Here is a 23,919-nt window from a genome sequence, read left to right on the forward strand (position 1 = left end):
TTAATTGACTCCTATCTAAATTGGCCCTAATATGTGTATGTATGAATGTAAGTTAGGGACCTTAGATTGTACACCCCTTGAGGGTTAGGGACTGATGTGAATGTACAATATATATGTGTAAAACGCTAAATTGAGGGTGCTATACAAGTACCTGAAATAAAAAAAGAAGTAAATCCTACATGAATCATATGCCCTTACTCAAAATGGCCACTGCCAGGATTGCTAAGGGGTGTTTTTCTAAGTGATTTGTTAGCAAAACAAAGCATGGAGACATAGTTGAGTTTGCTTTGAATATTAAAAATGAATGAAGCGGATTTGGTTTGTGGTGCTCAGATACAGTGTACTTCTGCCTGAAATTTAAAGCGAGAAAACCTGGGAACTGTGCATTCATTCATGGAATTCAATAGAACAGCTATGCATCTCTCCCCTCCTGTCAGGGAGCCTTCACACAAAGACTCTGTTGTCGCTCTCAGGAACAGCTGTTATATAGATAGATAACAACAAGCCTGTGTGCTCTAGGACGCTGCTAACATACACGCCACATTAAAAAAAAGCTAGGTCTGGCTCTCCCACCCGTCCATGTCTCCGTACTCTACCCAGTCAGTCCCCTGGTAATACAAGTCCAATCCCCGCACACATGCAATCTTCTCCAATAAACGACTCAAACAGGAGCATGCGCTGTGAGAAGAACCCGCCCCGTCACACTCAGCCAATCCTATTCCCGGCTGGTGAGCGAAGCGACATCTCGCGAGATGATCTTTTCTGACATTTGATTTAAACTGCAGCTAAAACCAAGCGGGCAGAAGTGTCGGGAGTCTTAGCTGGGAAAGTTATCTGCGATATAAAGGTGTGTAGTTCTGTGAGGGTGATAAGCTGTGATGTGATTCCTGTGCTGTCTACATAGTACGTTTAGCGTTGTTATTGGTTTTTCCCCCTCAGTCAGTGGAGTGTGTGGTGATTGTCAGGGACATGGATCACATTCATTATAGAGACATGTTCTCACTGGCCAGTCAGATAAGCAGCTGTGTGCCCCCCAATGTAAGAACTTGGGGGACCCTGAGATGTTACAACAAAAAGTGGCACCTGCAGTGGTCTGAGATAAAGAATGGGGGACCACTGTGCTGTATATTGGGTGTGGCTTCATGTCCTCTTGTAGTATACACCGCATATCTTCCAGAAACCTTGTATCCGCAAAGTACTCCCTGTTTGCTATGCTGCGAGAGAGTCCACAGACACACAATCCTAACCTGTCATTTTTTAAAAATCTATTGTGGAGCCGCTCACATAATACGAGCCTGTGATGCCCTATGGGGTTCTCTTCGCTTAAAGAAGAACTCTAAGATGGGTAAAAAAAATCACCCATTAGTACACCCCCTACACAAAACACGACACTGTTAATAAAAATGTGAAAATCCTTCCCATTTAGAAGAAAAGTCTAACTGAATTTTCATGACCTCATCGCTGTAATTCAAAGATAACAGCATCTGCTCTGCCAAAGAGGAGGTGTAACAGCAGGGTTAACATCATATCCTCTACTTTCTCTGCAGTAAAAGGAAACTACAGTTCACATCAACCACAGGGAATTGTAGTGAATGTGGGCGAGTACACTAGGCCTGTACATGTTGAATATGTCTGAGACACTCGGTCCACCCGCCACTGCAAGTGGGGCTGAATTCCATCACTGCTTCCTGGAGAAAGAACTACAGAAGGGATGTGCCAAGACCAGTGGCTGGGGGAATAGGAGGCATAGCAGCCTCTGGTCTTACAAACAGGAAACCAAAGAGAATTATTGGTTTGATTTGAAAACGAATAGGCTATTTCAGAGCAACTACTGAGTAAACTAGAAGATGAATGACATATTCAATGAGGGTAGGAAGTCAGCAACAAGAACATGTAAAGAAGTTTTTTGCCTGGAGTTCTGCTTTAAAGGCTAAGTTCACCTTTTAGGCCTCCTTCACACCATATGTGCAGAAAAACTGATGGAAACTGACGCACACACTTTCACTTGCAGAGAAATCCATTTTCATGCACGTATCGATGAGTTTTATACATGTTGCAGATTCCTGTGCCCTTGCAGAATTAATACAGAACAGAAAAACGGACGTCTCTGCAGTATGGTGTGAATGAGGCCTAAAGGTTGTAAAGGCAGAAGAGTTTTTACATTTATGCATCCTCTGCATTAAGGTAAAAAACCTTCTTTGTACAGCCAACCCCCCCCTTATACTTAACCTGAGCCCCATTTCCGTACAGCAGTGTACACAAGAGCAGAGGCTTTCTCTCATCTCATTGGCTCAGAGACAGCAGTGGGAGCCATCTGCTCCCTCGGCTGTCAATCACAGCCAGTAAAGAAGGAGCCGGGGGGCTCAATGGGCACACAGAGCCAGCTCAGGACCAAGTCTGCACGAGTGTCCCCAGAGCAAGCGGCATCCTATAGTGAGGACTCAGCAGGGGGAGCAGCCCAGGGGGACCCAAGAAGAGGAGGATCATGGCTGTTGCACAGAGCAGGTAAGTATAACATGTTTGTTATTTTAAAGAAAAAAAAGTTACGCTTACAATTATTTTAAGCAAAAAATAATATTCATTTATTATTTTGACACAGGAGCCTGATAATAACACTGTTCAACAGGTAAAAAGTTTTGGGCATAAAATTAGCTAATCTTACATAATTTTGGGGTGCTGAAAACGAAAATGACCCTAAAAAATGTTGATTGGTTCTAGTTTCCATGATATATTCACCCATCTAATGACGTAAGCCATTCAAAATTATGATGCAACTTCAGCTGCATATTGCGCAATTGATACTGGTGACCAATAGAAAATTGCATGTATACTGAGATGATGCAATATTAGCCTTTAATTGCATCACTTCACTGCATAAAAGATGCAGTATCTGTAGCTGATTGTAGTTCGTCTTTACATTTCGTTTTATGCTTATATAGGCTACTCAGTAATGCCTCGAACTTGTGTGAATAAAGCAGATAATTTCTGCAATATCTGCGGTGAAATAACTTTTATATCACAAAAAAGGAGGATAACAGGAATGATTAAGAAAGCCTACAACTTGTATTTTGGCTGCAAGATAGGAGACCAGGACAAGAGCTGGGCACCACATATATGCTGCAATTCTTGTGAGATGGCACTGGAGCAATGGTTGAATGGAAAAAAGGCATCTATGCCTTTCACTGTGCCAATGATTTGGAGAGAGCCAACAGATCATGTTAGTAATTGTTACTTTTGTATGGTGCCTCCAATTGTAAAAGGGCTAAATAAGAAGAAAAAGTTATCTGTGCACTATCCAAATATTCCATCGGCAATACGTCCAGTTCCTCATGGAGAGGGGCTACCAATTCCTAAAGCACCAGAATCCTTCGTGGTTGAGTCAAGTGAGGAAGAACCTGAAGCGTGTAGTCACGTGCAGTTGTAAGAGATAGCCCTTTCCTCGAATACAAGAGAAAAGCCAAGAGAAGCAAAACCGACACAAACTGAAGACAAAACTAGTGAGAATCCTAAGTATTAAAATGATTCAACTTAGCTTATAGCTATAATTTTTCTTGGTAATCCTTTGCAATATATTATGCCATTTAGGCTTTGTTATGTAGTCAATATCACTTGCTTTATATTTGTGGAAAGACATCTATCTATATAATTATTGTGCATTATGTAGTCATTACGCCTATAGTAGAAAACGTTCCATTTACAGAAAAACTAGAGCCAATTGACAAATTTCATTGTTATATTTGAACTCAGAATGTGAAATTCATTAAGAAATGGATCCTTTTGTTTCCAAAACTGGCAAAAAATAAAAATTTGTTGAACAGTGTAATTGAACCCACAATCAATGGATTGCAGGTACGTCAGGCTCCTGCACACTCTCCCTCCAACTTTCTGCCCATACTTCTGTACGGGCATTCAGTTAGAAAACTGGAGAAAGTGTGCATATTCTACAAGCATGCTGTTCAGAGCACTCGTAATTCATGAAGAATGACAAGCCATCTGCTGTTGTTTCAGATGGGACTTGTAGTTTATTCATTCACAAATTGCTGTGAATAAATGATGCAGCTGTGCAGGGTTCTGCTCCTACAATGACAACAATTTTAAATCTGACAGTGCCTGTGGAGAGAAGAACCCCCACCTACTGTCACAAGGCAGAGGGGTGAAGGGGTCCTGAAAAATGTTACTCTCCTTTTAATGAAGCAAAGAGAGCTCCATGATTGTAAAAGAGGTGTTTATGTGACTTTGACATTTCACATAACTGGGCTTCCATGGCTTTTTTTTTTTTTTTAAATTGTGCTCTGTCAACATTAGATACCCTTCTAGTTGAAGGAAAAAAAAGTCCAGCCTTGATAGTGGAGGGAGGGGGGGGGGGATTATTTTCTTTTGAAATTTCAGGACAGGCTCCTAGGATCAGTGACACAGAGGATGTGCTGTTTTTTTTTTTTTTTTTTGGCAAACATGGGGTTTTTTTTTTTTTTTGAAGAATTGGTTCACCTCTGCGAATTGACTGCCTATGCCATTAAGGTTAGCCAGTAGATAAAAACAAACTGTGCTGCTATGACAGTCCAGCCATTATTGCTCAACCCCACCATGACAAGAGCTCACTGTGCATGCTCAGTGCACTGTCTGAATCAATGCCCGGGTTTAGAGCTACTGCAACAGATGAGAAACCGTGCATGGATGGTGTTTTGAATCTGAGAGTGAATGCTCTGGCCATGTGAACGTGAGCATCAATGCTGGAATGTCATAGCAGCTTCCTAGCAACAAAGGCAAAACTAGGGGAACTCTGGCTGTTGGAGGATTTTGGGCAGCTATCTGGAGGAGTGAAACTGGCCCACAGCAGAGACATTATTCAGTATTCAGGACAGCACAGTTTGTTGTTGTCTGATGGTTCTTCTTAACTGAATTGGCAGTTTTTTTGTTTTGGATTTTTTTTGTTTTTTTTACAAAGGCCAACTAATCCTTAAGTGTAGAGGCTGTTCACAAAGGTAAAGTTTACTGAGTGTAGTAAATAAGGTGAAGTTCATTCAATCATATCCAGGTTCCCACAGTGTTCAATGGGGACAAAGTCTCCCAAGGCTGTGCATAGCTCCCTCTATTGACTGGACACTAGACAAAACCACAGCTTCACTTGGTGGCTATACACCTGCATGTACTGACCAAGCTCAGTTTAGGCTAGTGTGCTGAAGAAGGATGCATCTCCCTAGCTCTGCTCAATTAAAGTAGAATTAAACTTTGATTTTTTTTATGCCCCCTAAGGAGGTTCATGCCATAATGTGCTAGTATGCTCCATATATTAGCACATTCTGGCAGATGTGCCTGTGAATGCCCTCCAGTACTGCACTGTCAGTGCTGCCACTGGTCCAGGGAGCATCCATTTCCTGGCCTTCTTTCTGGGTTCACTCTGTTGGGCCACCTCAATGGCCAGGCCGTGATGATGTTACACCCATTCATGATCATGGGAGTCACTTCATCATGGCACAGACCAGTGTTGTAAATGTACTCTGAGCTGCACATGGTTGGTCCAGTCTATATTACCGCTGACAGAGAGCGGAGAAGCATTTAGGACAGAAGAGACCACTAGGGTTTTCTCAACAGCTGTTTGTCCAGTGTTATACCGGACCCATAGGGTTTATTTACTAAAGCTGTAGAGTGCAAAATCAGGCTCACTTCTGCCTAGAAACCAATAGGCTTTCAGATTTTACTGTCAAAACTTAAAAAGGAACTCCAGGCTCACCCCCAAAAAATTAAAAGTCAGCAGGTACAAATACTGTAGCTGTTGTCTTTTAATATAAGGACACTTACAGTTGCAAGAAAAAGTATGTGAACCCCTTAGAATTACGTGGAGTTTTGCATGAATTGGGCATAAGATGTGCTCTGAACGTCATCTAAGTGACAACAATAGAAGAACACAGTCTGCTGAACATAATACTACACAAACATTAGATGTTGCCATGGTTTAATTGCACATAACATGTAAACATTCACAGTGCAGGGAGGAAAAAGTATGTGAACCTTTGGACTTAATAACTGGTTGACCCTCCTTTTGGCAGCAATAACCTCAACCAAACGTTTCCTGTAGTTGCAGATCAGACCTGCACAACGACCTGGAGTAATTTTGGACCACTCCTCTTCACAAAACTGTTTCAGTGTAGCAATATTCTTGGGATGTCTGGTGTGAATCGCTCTCTTAAGGTCATGCCACAGCATTTCAATCGGGTTGAGGTCAGGACTCTGACTGGGCCACTCCAGAAGGCGTATTCTGTGCTGTTGCAGCCATTGTTTTGTTGAATTATTTGTATGCTTTGGGTCATTGTCCTGTTGCATCACCCATCCTCTGCGGAGCTTCAGTTGGCGGACAAATGTTCGTACGTTTTCTTGCAAAATGTCTTGATAAACTCTGGAATTCATTTTCCCATCAAAGACAACAATCTGTCCAGGCCCTGAGGCAGCAAAGCAGCCCCAAACCATGATGCTCCCTCCGCCATGTTTTACAGTGGGGATGAGGTTTTGATGTTGTTGTGCTGTGCCTTTTTTTCTCCACACATAGTGTTGTGTGTTCTTCCCAAACAACTCAATCTTGGTTTCATCTGTCCACAGTATATTTTGCCAGTAGTGCTGTGGAACATCCAGGTGCTCTTTTGCAAACTTCAAACGTGCTGCAATATTCTTTTTGGACAGCAATGGCTTCCTCCGTGGTGTCCTCCCATGTACTCCATTCTTGTTTAATGTTTTCCTTATTGTAGATGGGTCAACAAAAATGTTAGCATGTGCCAGAGATTTCTGTTGGTCTTTAGCTGACACTCTGGGATTCTTCTTTACCTCATGCAGCATTCTGCGCTGTGCTCTTGCAGTCATTTTTACAGGACGACCACGCCTAGGGAGAGTAGCAACAGTGCTAAACTTTCTCCATTTGTAGACAGTCTGTCTTACCGCGGACACATGAACATCAAGGCTTTTGGTGATACTTTTGTAACCCTTTCCAGCTTCATGCAAGTCAACAATTCTTGATGGTAGGTCTTCTGAGAGCTCTTTTCTGTGAGGCATGGTTCACATCAGACAGTGCTTCTTGAAACCAGTAAACCCAAAACAGGTATGTGTTTTTTAAGGGCAGGACAGCTGTTAGCAACACATCCAATATCATCACACTGATTGGAGTCAAGGTTGGCTCACTCCTGGCTCCAATTAGCTCTGGGAGAAGTCATTAAGCTAGGGCCTCACATACTTTTTCCTCCCTGCACTGTGAATGTTTACACGTTATGTGCAATTAAACCATGGCAACATCTAATGTTTGTGTAGTATTATGTTCAGCAGACTGTGTTCTTCTATTGTTGTGACTTAGATGATGTTCAGAGCACATTTTATGCCCAATTCATGCAAAACTCCACGTAATCCCAAGGTGTTCATATACTTTTTCTTGCAACTGTATCTGTCCAGGGGTCCAACGGCATCCTCACTTGGACTAGTTATTCACTAGCGTCCGGGTTCCTGGCGCAGGCATGTCAAGTATGGGAAATTGGAAGTGAAGCCTTGTGGACTTGTGGCCCAGAAGAATGCGGAGGGGGGTTGCCGAAGTGGGAGCAGGTACCTGTCAAAATCAGGTGCCCCCCCCCCAAAAAAAAGTGCCAAATGTGGCGGTAGATGGTACAAACAAGCAGAGTTTCCCCTTCTGAATAAACTGAGGTTAGAAGCTGCTTCACTGCAACAGTCATTCTGTGCCTGATGTTTTGGACTGGACTCCAAAGTCTGACATTCACTGATGCTTCATTTCCCTTGGTGTTTGGTAGGTTTTATACAGAGTGGTCTACTGGTTTTCTTTGTGGCTCTTGAGTGGATTTCCTAACACCCCTTTATTTTCATATGTCTTAGGGCAGTTATTTCAACTGTTACCACTGTTCCTGCGGTTAGCATTTTAGCACACAGGAAGTGCATTTGCCTTGTATTCGGAATCTTTCTTAACCACTTGCCCTCTAGAGGATTTACCCCCCTTCCTGACCAGGCCATTTTTTGTGTTACGGTGCTGCGTTACTTTGACTGACAATTGCGCGGTCATGCAACGCTGCACCCAAATGAAATTTGTGTCCTTTTTTCCCAGAAATAGAGCTTTCTTTCAGTGGTATTTGATTTGCCTGTGTGTGCTTTACACTGTAAGCCATATGCAGAGCCATACAAATAAGTGTGCAGGAGTGGACAGGAGAGAGAACTGTATTAATTACATATAGTTCTCTCCCCCCGTCGGTAATGCTCAGCGATCACTGACTGCCAGTGAGTAATCACCGGCCGGGACCCAGTGATTGACAGCTGAGGCCACCAATAGTGGTGCAGGTGGGGCTCATGTGCCCCCTATCCGGAAATGCAAAATCTCGTGTGTGTATATATATCACGTGATTTTGCACATCCCTTCCGCCATGTAGCAGTATATCTGCTATAGGGCAGCAGGAAAGCAGTTAAAGGATAAGTTCACCTTTGGAACATGTTACATGTTCCACCTGTTTTTCCTGTCCAGGGCTTACAATCACTTTAATGAGTTTTTAAAAGTTAAATCAACTTGTAAAACACTCATAAACAGCCTATCTGTAGTGTAAGGCTTTCTATGTTTCCTCAGTTTTCATAGCTTATAAGGTTCAAAAAAAGACACCAGTCCATCCAGTTCAATCCTCTGTGTGTGTCCAGCAACATTCATTGCAGGCAATCGCTAGCTGAACAGACAGCTGTGGATAGTTGCAGCTACAGACCTGTCTTTGAAGTGTACAGGGCTCAGTATTCACAGCTAGCCGCTCACAGATGGTAGAAACGGCTGCAGGAATTGGCTTCGGGATTGGAATACACGAAGAGTATTCTATGATTGTAACGGAGACTTGGACAAACATGATATCTGGACATTGCAGAAGTGGATTTTTGTTTTTTCACCATAATCACTGGGTGTTATATTTAATTTTAAGAGTGCTGCCTAGGGGTGAATTTTATTTACTCTTTTTGGTTTTCAGTGACATTTTATGGATTTCTGGTAGCAGTTCACTATTGTATGGTTTATTTGGTGGGTGGGGTACTTATTTAAGCGCGGAGGAATCAGCAGATGTAGCCTTAATTACCATGGACACCCATTAACCCTATAGTATATGTTAATGGTTTGCAGGTGTTTTTGACTCACTTGCATTGCAATAAATAATGCTATCCAGATGCCTCCTTTTGTGTTGGTTTTCTGTTGTATGGATTTTTGTACTACCAGCTCAGCTAGTAATGTTTTCTAAAAAAAAATGTCAAAACCTCTGTAAATGCAGTAGGAGCATTTGCGGTACATTTGCAGCGAGCTTGTATTGACGAGTGAAGGCGTGTTTGGGGAGTAGCAAAGCCAGCTTAATGCTACAGGTCTGATAGATTTTGCTGCATTGCAAAGCAAATGTGACCATTTGAACACTTTCTGCTACAATGCACATTGACACAAAGTTTTGACAGGTGTTTGTGAGCCTTCACAAACGCCGACAATATACTTGTTTGGATGCAACAGTAAACTTAGCCTAGGATGCAATTGAAGGATGGAAAATGGGGTCAAAACTGCTTTTTTTTTTTTTTTAATAAAGAAATAGCAATTGATTTATCCATAATTCTTAATGGATTAGATCTACTTAGGCCTAAACGCCTACCAGAAGACAGGCCCATATGGCCATTGTTGGACCTTTAAACAAAAGATTTTGCACAAGGCTGGATTCAGATCTCCAGCCCCTTGTTTGGAGAGAACCTGGATTTGTAAAGGACTCTAGACACAATCTTGCATTTATGAATAAGATAAAATATCCCTCTACATTTATGTGAAGTATTGTTGATGTGTGTGCCTTTTATATTTTTCAGTTCACTATAATTTGACTTTTTAATGCTTTGCAGGTTTACATAGATAGATACAGCTCCTCTTCTGCTGATAAATACATAATATGTGATCGATTTTCTGGTCAATATAATTATTGCATGTCTGATGGTTTCTTTATTCTGAAAAGATGCAGTGCCTTGATAGGCGCTGTCATTTCCCTCTTATGTTAAAGCGATATTAATCCCAAAACAAAAAATTTAATTTTTTGCGGCTTGCCGATCATTAGATGTGGTGACTGCTTTAGTTTTCTTTTTTTTAGGTTTTTTTCGCCCCCTCTGATCTCACCTGGTAATCTGGCCAGTAGCACGCTTCCAGTAATAGAGTGCTAATACTACAGGGGCACCTTTTGGACAGCAGGATTTTCAGTCTGGGGGAGGGGAGTATTTGATATACTAGCAAATTTAGATAAGCTAACAAAATGAAGTCAAACTTCAGCTCACATTTTATAAGCAGATACAGAAACCGTTTTTTACCTGTTTTGGGATAAATGTTTTACTTCAATAAATACTGATCATTGTAAGCACAGCTGTCCGTAGTAAATGGTTTGTCTCATCCTTCTAACTTCTACATCTGCAAGAGAGCATGCTCTGTTGAAAACCAGCAGATTTACTGGCTGGAACACCGGGTGGAAATAAAGTCTAAAAAAAAAAATGAATGCCGCCATCACATCTAAGAATTGATAAATTCTAATATAATAAATGTGTGCTTTTCTCTGCAAATGTAAACCTTATTTTGATATTGCATATTAATTTTAACTTTTAATCCAATCTACTGTTACTCTGTTGTGACACAGTATAAGCTTCAGGCTTATTTGAGTTTACAACCAACTCTGCATTTAAAGCAGTATTAAACCCAAAACATTTATTATATTGCAGGTTACCATTTTTTTATATGTGATGTTTGCATTAAGTTTTAGTTTACAGGGATGAGACAAACCATTTAATACTGACGGGGGTGGTTACAATGATCAGCTTTTATTTATTCAAGCAAAACCTTTATCCCAAAAGGAAAAAATGTTGCTTATAAGGTGTGAGCTGGAGTTTGACTTCAATTTGTTGCTGTATTTAAATCTGCTAATACATTTAACACTCTGCTCCTCCTTAGATTGTCAGTGCTGCTGTCTGCTGTGACCTCTCTGCCTCTTAATCCAGGTTTGGGGGGGGGGGGGGGTGCTGTGTTGTGTTGTGGCCAGATCACCAGATGAAAACAGGGAAGAAAGCCAAAAAAATTAAAACTAATGCAGCCACCACATCTAATGACTGGTAAACTGCAATATATTATATTTTCGTTTTAGGTTTAATACTGCTTTAAAGTGTATCCAACCCCAAAACCAAAAATATAATATATTGTAGCTTATGAATATTTAGTTGTGGTGGCTACATTAGTGTTCATTTCTAACACTTGTTTGCTTTTATTTTCATCTGGTGATCCTTGCAGTAATGTAATTCCTGCCCTAGGGAGACAATGATTACATAGTTAGTCCGGCTGAAAAAAGAGAAAAGTCCATCCAGTTCAACCATAGAAAAAAAAGTTATAATCCTATACACACAGTTGATCCAGAGGAAGGCAATTAAAACCCAGTAAAGCACAATCCAATTTGCACCTGCTGGAAAAAAAAAATTCCTTCCTGATCCCCCGAGAGGCAATCGGATATTCTCTGGATCAACTTTACCTATAAATATTGGTATCCAGTTATATTCTGTGTATCTAAGAAACAATCCAGGCCTTGTTTGAAGCAATCCACTGAGCTGGCCAGAACCAACTCTTGAGAGAGTCTATTCCAAATTTTCACAGCTCTTACTGTGAAGAAACCTTTCCGTGTTTGAAGATTAAATTTCTTTTCCTCCAGATGTAAAGAGTGCCCCCTTGTCCTCTGTGATGACCTCAGGGTGAATAGCTCTACACCGAGTTCAATATATGAACCACTGATGTATTTATACATGTTGATCATATCTCCCCTTAATCTCCTCTTCTCAAGAGAGAATAAATTCAGTTCCTCTAATCTTTCCTCATAGCTGATCTCCTCCATGCCTCTTATCAGTTTGGTTGCCCTTCTCTGTACTTTCTCCAGTTCCCCAATGTTCCTTTTGTACATTGGTGCCCAAAACTGACTGCATATTCCAGATGAGGTCTTACTAATGATTTGTACAGGGGTAATATGATATCTCTCTCTCTGGAGTCTATACCTCTTTTAATACAAGAGAGGATTTTGCTTGCTTTAGAAAGCACAGCTTGGCATTGCATGACATTATTAAGCTTGTGATCTACCAGAACCCCCAGATCCTTCTCCACCATTGATTCCCCCAGTTGTACTCCCCCTAGTATGTATGATGCATGCATATTCTTAGCCCCCAAGTGCAACTATGTGGCAAATGAGGTTTAATGTTGATAAATGTAAGGTTTTACATTTATCAACATTAAACCTCATTTGCCACATAGTTGCCTTATTAAACAGTGCATTGAGGTTGGATTGTAAATTGAAGACATCCTGTAAGGACATTATTCCACTGCACAGCTTGGTGTAACCTGCAAAGACTGAAATGGGATTTTTAAATTCAGACCCTATATCGTTTATAAATATATTAAGAAGTAAGGGTCCCAACACTGAACCTTGGGGTACACCACTGATGACCCCAGACCATTCAGAGTATGAATCCTTAACCACTACTCTCTGAATACGATCTTTTAGCCAGTTTTCTATCCATTTACACACAGATTTTTCCAAGCCTATAGACTTTACCTTACACATTAGCCATGTGTGGGGAACTGTGTCAAACACTTTTGCAAAATCCACGTATACCACACCCACCGCCACCCCTCTGTCCAAGGTTTTGCTCACCTCATAAAAAGAAATCAGATTTGTTTGATAACTTCTGTCTTTCATGAATCCATGCTGTCTGTTGCTGAAAATATTTTTTTCCAGCAAGAACTCATCTGTGTGGTCTTTTATTAAACTCTCCAGTATCTTCCCAACTACAGAAGTTAAACTAACAGGTCTATAATTACTTGGTAAAGATTTTGACCCCTTTTTAAATAATATCACTGTATCTATGGTGGCTGCTTTACAGATTTGGACTACAAACACCTTCCCTCCCCTCCTCTCATCTCCAACATAGAGAGAAAGGAGGAGTTCTGTAGATGTCAGAAGATCGCTTAGGCTGATGACATTGATTTGAGCTTTCAGTTTAGTGCACAAGAAGTTACAAAAACCCTGGATTAAGGGCTTATGCGCATGGCCATACAGTGTAAAGTTCAGGCGTAGGTGTATCTCCATGCCCAGGCTTCACAGTTCCTACATACACCTGGCCCATAGACATGAATGTGGGCGTATGCATGTACTTTCGCAAACTCGCAGACTGTATGTGTTTGGGGTTTTATGTGGATGGGTTTATGTTAGTAATAGAATATACCTGCACATAGCCATTCAAGAACTCCACACTGCACATGGTTGCAGGGCACTTGCAGAGTGGCCCCATTCACTGGAATTGGTCTGTTCGACAGGCACTATGCCTGCTGAAAAGGATGGGGATACAATGGGAAGCAAAGCACTGTGACACGTGTACACCTACCCCCCCCCCTTCCTTGGTCACTGCCTCTGCAGCTACGGGGGGGTGTAACATTTGGAGGGGGGTATAAGTAAAGCTCAACTGCAGGGTTTTACCGGGCCTCAACCACTAGTGAATGAGCCCTTAATGTAGAACTATAGACAACTGTTTTTTCATTATGGAGAGAGCAAGGTAGGGTTATAACCCCTGACATTGGGGAGATTTATTTTTGTTTTCTATCCCATAGCCAAAACAGGACGTGAGACGAAATCCCTGTAAATTGAAAGAATCACTTGGGACCCCCAGGTCAACAGAACTAGAGTCCCTATTGGAAGATTTTCCTCACTATTACTTTTTTGGGGACAACTTAATTTTGGGATTTTCTTTCACTTTCTACGATAATGTTTAACATGATAAATAGGTGTTAGAAAAAAGTTTGGACTTTAGTTATACTTTGAAGGACGCTTTTAGGCTTTTTCAGTCCGTCTCCCCAACAAGTACAGTATCACTCCCTTGTATGGCCTGTAGAGTTATCAGGCTACAGTCTATCACCATTTCGGAACCTTTCCTGAAGACGGAATTCTTCTTGGGATAACCTGGGTTGTACAGATCTAAATCCTTCCTTTTTTTTTTTTTTTTTAATACTCTATGGGGGAGATTTACTAAAACTGGTGCACACAGAATCTGGTGCAGCAGTCAATGGTAGCCAATCAGCTTCTAACTTCATAAAACCTGGAAGCTAATTGGTTTCTGTGCAGAGCTGTACCAGATTGTGAACTGCAGTTTTAGTAACTAACCCCCTATATGTAATAAAATGTTTTGTAACCAATTTAGACCTAAGTTAGTGGACAGGAACTACAACAAACTGTCCCAACTAGCTAAGGCAGTGTTTCAGTCATGGCACCCTTTAAAATCCTGCACAATCTTGAGACACCCATTACAAAATGTAAAAAACTAAACTAATAGTTTTACAGAATGTAGCAACATCTGCACATGTGGGACACCTAATGAGGTGATTTATTCTTCCAAAGAAAATACACCTTTGCACACTGGTACGGACTAGTATTCCATTGTTTCTCTTCTCCCTCAGTTTTCTCTCTCGGCGCCCAATGTCTTTCTTAGCAACTGATGACATAATTGTTTGTTATGTCGCCGGCAGCTAGAAAGTTGTAATGAAAATCTGGCTTTGTGCAACTAAAAGGCAGGCTTGATCCATCTGCTTTTTTACAGTTTTTGGGCAATTTTTTAGGCATTTTGCCATGGCTGTCCTGAAGGCACCCTGATTGAAAAAGGTTGCGCTAAGGCAATGCAGAGGGCACAGAGATTCTAAGTGTTTCATTATAGACTTGATTTCCGGGAATATATCAAAGGTCATGCCACAAACGTTCTGGCAGTCTCCTGGCTAGAGAACACTGGTGTCTCTCCAGAGGATACATGGTTCCTGTGAAGAGCGGCTAAATGGTCAAACATTCTTTTTGCAGGCTTTCGGCAAGCCTCGTTCCATCTGATTGGTAACCAGGATAGGAACTGAGCTGTTCATTTGGGTTGTGACAATAAAGCGCTTGTGGTTTTAGTACAGTAGGGAAAGGTTGGAACCCTTTTAACTCCACTTTTCCCAACAGGAACAGACCGGTTCCAACCATGTCCCTCTTTATACAAAATGATGTCTAATGTTTTAAAGGAAGTACAAGTCGTTTTTTTTTTTTTTTTTTTTTTTTTTTTTCTTCTTTTGTAATTGGGCAATATTTTTTTTTTTTTTTAATTCCCATCCGCCCTACAGCAGTAACACTGCTACAGGGCAGTACGGTGTGCAAAATTACGTATATATACGTGATTTTGCATTTCCAGGTAGGGAGCGTGCTCCCTACCCGTCCAGTTATTCGCGGCCTCGGCTGTCAGTCACTGGGTCCCAGCCGGTCATTACTCGCCGCCACCTGGTGATCGAGGAGCATTACCGACGAAGGGAGATAACTGTATGTAAACAATACAGTTCTCTCCCCTATCAGCTCCTGCACACTGTTTTGCATGGCTCTACATAGCAGAGCCATGCAAATCAGTGTGCTTACAGTTGAAAGCACACACACAGTTACTAGTAAAAATAAAATAAAAAATCCCTGTGTATATATACCGCCATTTGTAAATGCTATAACTTTCACGTGAACTAATTAATTTACGTGCATTGGGATTTTTGTTTTATCAAAGACATGCAGCGGAGTGCATTTTGGCCTAAATTTATGATGAAATTTTGTTTTTGTTTTTTTACTGGGCATGTTTAATAGCAAAAAGTCAAAAATATTGTTTTTTTTGTTTTGTTTTGTTTTTTTTCTTAAAATTATCGGTCTTTTTTTTTTTTTTTTCTTCTTCTTCTTCTTTTACAGCGCAAAAAATAAAAATGCACAGGTGATCAAATGCCACAGAAAGAAAACTGTATTTGTGGAAAAAAAAAGCGGTAAATTTAATTTGAACCCAGATAACAAGGAGAATACAACAGTATACACTACATCAAGGAAGGCACATCTGCCCAAACAAGAAGGGTATTAAACTCATCCCAGTGAGGGGATCTCCTACAAGTCTATCCAGAATTGGATCAATGGGGGACAGACCTGGTGTAGCCAGCCTGTCATCCCACAACTTATTGAATTTACCAGGACATCCCCGATGTTGATAGATAAGTTTCTCCAACCGCAGAGTATAACCTATGTGGTTTACTCATTCTCTATGTATAGGTGGTTCTGCCTTCAAATGTTGTAGAATAAGATTCCTGGCTTAGAACAGAGCCCGGTTTCAAGCAGCTCTACAATGGTCAGTCAGCTGGGGGGTCAACCAAGACACCCAACAGACATACTTTGGGGTCTAAGAGTAGGGCAATTTTAAGTACTTTGTTAATGGTTTCCATTACCTGGACCCAGTAGCTAAGTAATTTCGGATAGTGCCATAGCGTGTGCATGAGAGTGCCCCGGTCTTGGCGGCCCTTACAACAAGTAGGTGAGTCCAGAAGGCCCATAACATGTAATTTCCAAGAAGTATAGTGGGCCTGAAGAATAATGTACAATTGTGAGAGCCTCTGGGATGTGTTCAAGGGGCTAAGATGGACAGACTCAAGGACACTATCCCATTGGTCCTCCTCAAAGGCACCTACGTCTTTCTTCCATTTTTCCAAGGCATTACAGTGCTAGCCCTCCAGGAACCTTAGGAGGAGCGCCCTATAACACTGAGATATAAGGCCTTTCATAGAGGATGAGTTCTTGATTAAACGAAAGACGGGTGGGGGACATATGCCAATTCCATGAAGGACCCTGAGCTAAAACGACACGTTTAATTTGCATATAATAAAAGAACATAGAGTTCAGAAGGTGAAATCTAAACTGTAGTTTCTGAAAATGAGGCGTAGGTGTGTAAGACACCTCGCTTGTGACAAAGGGGTGTACTGGAGCTTGGCTAGCTCTGGGACAGTTTAATTGTGCCAGGTGGGCGTATAACTTGTAAAACCCTGAACCCCTTCTAGTTGTTTGACTTTAGTTCAAATTTTATGCATCAACACAAAGGTTGTGTATAGCTTGTTAGGCTTGCAGAAAACCGAGAGATTCCAGTCCTCCTGGTAAGTCCTTGGCTTTATAGACAATATGGATATATCTAGGGCGGAGTCCTGACCTGGAGAGGGGTCCACTGCAGCAGTCTGGGGACCAGTACATAGGTGCTGCAATTGGGCAGTGAGGTAATAAACCCACGGGTTAGGTAAAGCAATGCCTCCATTGTCTTTAGGCCTTTGTAACTACTCCAGCCTGATTCTAGGTGACCTGTCCCCCCAAAGTAGAGATCTATAAATCAAATTGACCCTATGGAAAATTTGTAGGGGTATAACCATAGGGGTATTCTGAAGTAAATTAAAGCAACTGGGACATAAGAATCCTCTTTATCAAATTGGCTCTACCAATCAGGGAGAGCCACAGTTTCCCCCATATTTTGACCTTAGTTTTAAACTTAAGTAGCAGAGGTAGTATATTAAAGTGTTACTAAACACAGGACCCTACATTCACTATATCTGGTCTCCCACACACTACATGCTAAATACCTTTTCTCATCAGCAGTTAGAGCAGTCTTGTGACTTCTATCAGTGTCCAACAGAGCACATGTTATAGCTTGTAGGAGAGGTTTTCTCTCTGCTCTAGGAGGATGCCGAACCCCTGACCTCTGTCTGGACAGTTTTGATTGGCCCTGTGCTGATTGCATGCATCCTCCCAAGAAAAAAAAACCTCTCTAGCAATACACACTAAACTGCGCATGTGCAGAGTGTCTTCACACTATATGTCTTATCAGAAGATGAAAGGGAGATACTGGAAGCAGGGGAGGATCAGAAGAGTCAGGATCAAACAGCATTTTTATACAATGTGGTGGATTAACCCCTTAGGTTCCACAGTGAATATAAGAAGCAAGCTTTACTGCATATACAGACTGATTTTACTGTTGTGGGTTTAGTAACATGTTAAGTTTACAATAGTAAGATGATTTGATAGACTCCCAGGAATTTAAACATGGAGGTAATTTGCAATGACTAAAAAGGGAGGGTGGGGTCTATGGGGCTATCAAATGGCAGTAGGGCTGAATTAGACCAGTTTATATTAAGGCCAGAGTAGGTGCCAAAAGTAAAGATAATAGAAGTGGCAGTGCGTAAGGAGGGCCCAGTGTCACCCAGCATATCATCCGCATAAAGCATTTTTTCATGTATGCAATCATATTGAAATCCTGTGATGCCTTCCGCTGATTTAATGAGAGCCGCCCACGGTTAAGTTGAGAGGGCAAAGAGGAGGGGAGACAACGGGCACCCCTGTCTAGTGCCCCTCTCCAATTGAAAGGGTTTGGAGACCCTACCCCCCTCCCTGATAACTGCACTCGGGGCATTTTAAAGAAGTCGCACCCAGGAAATAAACTTATCCCCAAAGCCAGAACATTTGAGGATGTTCCCAAGGTACGGCCATTTGATGCTGTCAGATGCTTTTGTGGCGTCCTGGAACAGCAACGTGTGGCTGTCTATATTATCTGCAGGGGTCTGAATATTAATAAATAGACGTCTCAGGTTTTTAGCAGTGGATTTATGTGGAATGAAGCCAAATTGGTCTGGATGATCTATGCTGGCAATTACTTTGTTCAATCTGTTAGCTAAGACCTTGGCTAAGATTTTGACATCAGTTTGTAGCAGCGAGATAGGCCCATATGAGCCCGGGTCAGTAGAAAGTTTGTCAGGTTCCAAAAGGAGGATAAGCTGAGCCACTGACATAGAGGGAGGTAGAGTCCCAACATCTAGCGAGGCATTGACCTCCTGCAGTAGATGCAGGAGAATATTTGCATATTTCTTATTGACCTCTATGGGTAGACTGTCCACCTCCAGAAGCCTTCTACATGAGGAAAGGAGCTGGTCGCCTTCTGCAGCTCTTCTAGCGTAATAGGAGAATCTCTAAAAAGGCATTTCTGAGAATGCTTGAGGGTAGGCAGATCTATGGAACTCTGGTACTGCTGAAGGCTCATCTTGGGGGAGGGGATACCTTAGACTGATACAAATTAGTATAAAACTGAACCAGAGTGACCATAATAAGTTCTGGGGAATTAACCAGGGCCCCAGATTCCATTGCCAGGGCCCCAGATTCCATTGCCAGGGTCCCAGTTGTCTGAGATATAGTTTGTGTGCGGGCAATTTTGGCCAATAGACGGCCGGTCTGTTCACCTTCCTCGTAAAATCCTGCTTTTGAAAAAAAATAGCCCATGCTCTGCCGGGGAATGATTGCACAGTGGTACACATCCTCAGCTGATAGTCACGCTCTCCTGTTAGGGTCTGATGGATCTGAGATGTAAGCTCCTTCTAGCTGTTGGAAGCCAACCTAGATTCCTGCTCCCTGGTGGCCGCCTGCACTGCCGTTATCTCCGAGATAAAAAAAAATAAAGCCCGTAAAAAGCATTTAAACATCTCCCACACAGTCAATACATCCTGGCATTGAACATGTCTGGGGAAAATAGTCTTCAATGTGGGCTGAGATGGTCTCATGTGATGTCAATAAATTAAGCCAGTAGGCATTCCATTTCCAGGGAACCTTAGACAGTGTAGTGCGAGATCTAGCAGTCAGCCAGGCCACCAGGGGGGAATGGTCTGAAACCCCGGGCAATATTTTTAATGTGAAGTATTTTTCAGTTTGCGGAAATAATAGAGGTGTGTGTGTGTGTATTTTACCAGTATTGTTTGCTTTATTCAGAAGACATACAGTGCTTTGCAAAAGTATTCATACCCCTTGAAAGTTTCTACATTTTGTCATGTTACAACCAAAAACGTAAATGTATTTTATTGGGATTTTATATGCCACAATTTTGAAAACCATTTATCCTTTTCCTTCCACTTCACAATTATGTGCCACTTTGTGTTGGTCTATCACATACAGTAAAATCCAAATAAAATACATTTATGTTTTTGGTTGTACTGTGACAAAATGTGGAACATTTCAAGGGTTATGAATACTTTTGCAAGACACTGTATAATCTGAAACAGATTTTCATGATAAGAGTTTGGGTTATTCTGGATAGATATTTTTTTCTGTTACTTTAGATTGCTAACCTGCATTTTGCTACTGTATAGGCCATATTGCAGCAGATGGTAGGTTAGCACTTAAACTGGATTTTAGACTTTATAAAGATTACAAGGTAATCTGCTGTAATGGTCATAGCAGCAGACATACAGTACTTAGTATAAACTATCCAAGTTTGTTCAATGCCCTTTTTTCTGTGTTCTATTCCATTAGTAGACATTTTAGATAAAATCATCTATCCAAAAAACAAAAATACATTAAATTGTTGCATTGACATACTTTAAGTTGTCAGTGGTTGAGAATTTTGTCAACTCATCAAGAAAGGTGGGTGTTATATTATTATGTTTTATTATTATGTTTTATTATTATTATTATTATTATTATTATTATTAATAATAATAATAATTTAATTTCAATATATATTTATTATTCTATTTTTTTTCATGTAATGTCTTTAAAGGGCAACTTAATTTTTGAGTTGGTATGCGCTAAAGACTTCTTGTCAATTAAAAAACCACAAAGAAACAGAAAATTAGAAGAAATCCACACTAAAAATTTAAATTTGAAGTGTTGTACTTTGGTCATACTCCCAGATTCCATTATACTAAGGTGGAACAAACCATATTTTTATTGGTGTAACCGTGCTTTAAATGTGTAAGTGTAATTTGCAGCCTTTGCTTAAATTTTTAGTTTTTTTGCATGCTTCTGCATAGACAGATATTTAGTAGTAAAATTTATTTTTTATTTGTGTTTTTAATATACAAAATCTTTAATTTAACGTTGTTCTTTCCATTTGACTAGGATTCAGGCGCTATGGACCGATCTGATATAGTAATAAAACTTCAGCGCCAGTTAAAAGAAGCAGAGGAGGAGCGTAGTAAGGCTGCACAATATGGCCTTAAACTGCTGGAAAGCCAAAGTGATCTTCAAAATCAATTAGAAGAACAACGCAATGAAATGACTCATGTCATTGAGGTAAATGGCGCAGTTTTAATAAATGTCTAAGTTGACCTGCTTGACGATTTCCACAACTGGTAATGGTGAAAGATCCCTCGCTACATGGTCTTGTGATTTTGTTGCCAGTTTCATTTTGAGTAAATCTAATCTTGCCCAAAATGTTTCAAAGCTGACTGTGCTAAAAGAATGTATATGGTATTTCAATTTCTGCCCCTTAATGTCATTCATCTGTCAGAAGTGCATACTTCAGTGGACCGTAGAGGCTCTGGCTTTTGAAAGTGGAATAATACCAAGCACCTGGTTTGGGTAGGATGCAGGGGTTAAAGTGGAAAGTTGAATATTTTTGTGCAGCTAGAACCAAAGTGTCAAGGGGTACTCCATCTGGAATAACTGGAATACTGTAACTGGTAAGCACCAGTGTTTGCGCTGCAGTGCTGTTCTTTGTTTTTGAAATAGTTTAGGCAAGACCAGATTCTCTGGTGAAGTATACCCTAAGCTGTTTGGCTGTACTTATCCTGTAGGTCACAGGAGTGTAGTTCATTGTGCACTCCTGGGAGCCTGAGCCAGCCCCTCCCACCCCCTTTACAGCCCAACGCTCCAGTGAACATTGGAGGTGCAGAGCAGAGAGCCAGTGACTGACAGTCATGGCTCTCTGCTCAGAGTGGAAGGGGATAACTGAGCAATCAGCGGTGTTTGATTGCTCAATTCTCACTGCAAGTCCATGCTTCTCTTTTAATGTGGAAGTATTGTGGTGATTGTAAGTACCTATACTTGTTATTCAGATCACTTCCTTTGTATTTTGGGAGAATGTTGAACCCTAGGCTCAGACTGTATACATGTCTTTCAAGTCGAGTGTAATTTCTGCCTGTACCTCTATGACCAATCGAACGTTGTCATGGAAGGGTGGGTAATTTAAATGGTTGCTTGTATGAAAGTGTAACATTGTTCATTGGGAGCCACAACAGGCATCTGGAATTATGTTCTGCCTCTAGGAGTTTGGACACAAAGCAAGTCAAAAGCTGCTTAATTGCTATATTGCCCTACAAATGCCAGGTAATCGCAGTTTTCCCATCTTTGCAGGAAAGCACCTGAAAGATCATAACTCCATACACCAGAGGCAGGGAACATAAATTCAAAGCCTTTGAAACACGGCTCCATTTGTTTCCAGACAGCTATTGTGGTTCATCCTCTGTGCTGACCAGCACAGATGAAAGCACCTTTTAAAGTAGGCAGGCCCAAGGAGATTTTAGAAATTTTTTGCTATTCTTAGCAGAGCGGTCGGTTATATAATGGATGTCTGCCAAATCCTCTGTCCTGATGAACTTTTTTGTAACATATTCAGGGTGTAACATGTTGTGATCAGAACGGTCCCCGATCCTCGCCTGCTTCCCGTTTTGTGAATGAGAGACTGCAAGTCCTGACAACCTTAGCGGCTGTCGGCTTGTAGTCAATGAACTAGCACTGCGCTGTGGAGCGCTGTGGTAGGTCATTCATTTTTCCTGTCAGTTTATCTTGCTTGCTTGTACATCCCGTACAGGCAAGAAGATATACTGACCGATCCGCAGGAGACCTGCTGATCACTGGTGCAATGCTTTACAGGCTCCTGCAAACAAAAATAATAAGTGCACATTATTTTACCTGCAAAACAAAGTGCATTTATTATTTTTTATTAAAGGTAAAGGTGCACGCTCACCAAGGTGAATTTATCCTTTATAACTTCACTTGGGGATTCTTCTTCTTTTGTGGAATTCACTTTTTAGGCCAGAAATCCTGGGCAGGCCAGAAAGGTAAACTGAAGAGAGGGGTAACTGTTACCATAACACCACAAACCTCTTTATTTAGTGGCTCATTGGAGAAGGTTACAAATTAGAATTTTAAGACTACCGACCATCAATATTTTCCCTATCTAAACTACTACTGAACTGGAAACTGCTGCTTCCTTGGTGTCACCATATGTGATTGTACCTGTTCCTGTGGGGAAGAAAATGTTGAATTGCAGAGAACTTGGAGCCATCTTGGAAGCACTGAAAGCTTTTCAAGAACTGCTTAGACATCCTGCTCTTTCACTCTTGCAGAATGCTTAGCTGCAAGAGCAAGTGGCCTGCACTTGTGTGGGTAGGGAACAATGCCAAGTGTTTGAGTTTCAGGGGTTGCGCATGCACATTTTTACCTGTCATCTGCAGGACAGAGGGGGGAACAATGGAATAAACAGCAGCAAGCATTATTTTACAAAACCGAGCATATTCATGCGCATTGTAATTCATAGCGATATTTTTAAATATAATATTCTACTCTTATAGAGTATAAGAATGGGGGGGGGGGTCTCCCTCTGAATGTATTGATGGAAAGTCAGTACAGGGTACATGGAAAGAAAGCTCATCCTGATCCTTGGACAAATATTGGCTGCAGCAAGCCTCCTTTCAAAGACTTGGCATTTGTGTTTCCTGCCTTCAGTGGGTGCATTCATGCTTTTTCAGGTGCTGTCATGAAGAATTCTGGAAATATATTGGGAATTTAGACTTACCTAACTCTTTATCTTTATAGGGACATGACTTGTATTTATATACCATGGGTTTTGTGCAGGCTATCTTCAGGTGATTGGACAAAGGAACAAACTTGCTAGGGCCTCCCCTATTGTGCACTTGTATAACCCTGTCTACTCATAAGACTCTAGTTTTTTAGAAAAAAAAAGGGGAGCGAGCAAAGACGTGGAGGGGCATTTTGTCTATACTGTACTTCAAAATGAGAAATTTACAGACTAGTCCAAAATTCCTCATTTCTTTATTGTACAGAAATTTATAGAACATGGGACATCCCTAATCAAGTAACTAAGGGGTGGGCAGCAACATAGTAAACCGAACTATCAAAAACATTCACATGACAGCCTGAAACACCTTGTTGCCAAAGCTTGCATCTGCTGAGGCCTGACCTGGTAAAGCAGAAAGTGTGAACAAAGAACGAGGTGGCAACCTTGCAAATCCAAGATGGA

General features: G+C 41.2%; 1 protein-coding gene across 2 annotated transcripts in view; it reads left to right on the forward strand.

Annotated features, from left to right (window-relative positions):
* Positions 1 to 708: 708 nt before the first annotated feature.
* Positions 709 to 23,919, forward strand: part of SPDL1 (spindle apparatus coiled-coil protein 1) — a 143,519-nt gene continuing 120,308 nt past the window's right edge. Inside the window, exons 1-2 of one of the 2 annotated variants that reach the window (XM_089654396.1) lie at positions 709 to 847; positions 20,775 to 20,948. In XM_089654396.1, coding sequence (XP_089510522.1) covers positions 20,787 to 20,948 — 162 coding nt within the window. In that variant the 5' untranslated portion in view covers positions 709 to 847; positions 20,775 to 20,786. Of the gene's footprint in view, positions 848 to 15,794; positions 15,854 to 20,774; positions 20,949 to 23,919 lie in introns of those variants that run through there. The other variant, XM_089654397.1, reaches the window with a different exon arrangement.

The sequence above is a fragment of the Staurois parvus genome, unplaced genomic scaffold (genome assembly GCF_062004578.1).
Source record: "Staurois parvus isolate SC_StPar_1 unplaced genomic scaffold, SC_StPar_1.0 ptg000763l, whole genome shotgun sequence".
Taxonomy (NCBI): Eukaryota; Metazoa; Chordata; class Amphibia; order Anura; family Ranidae; genus Staurois; species Staurois parvus.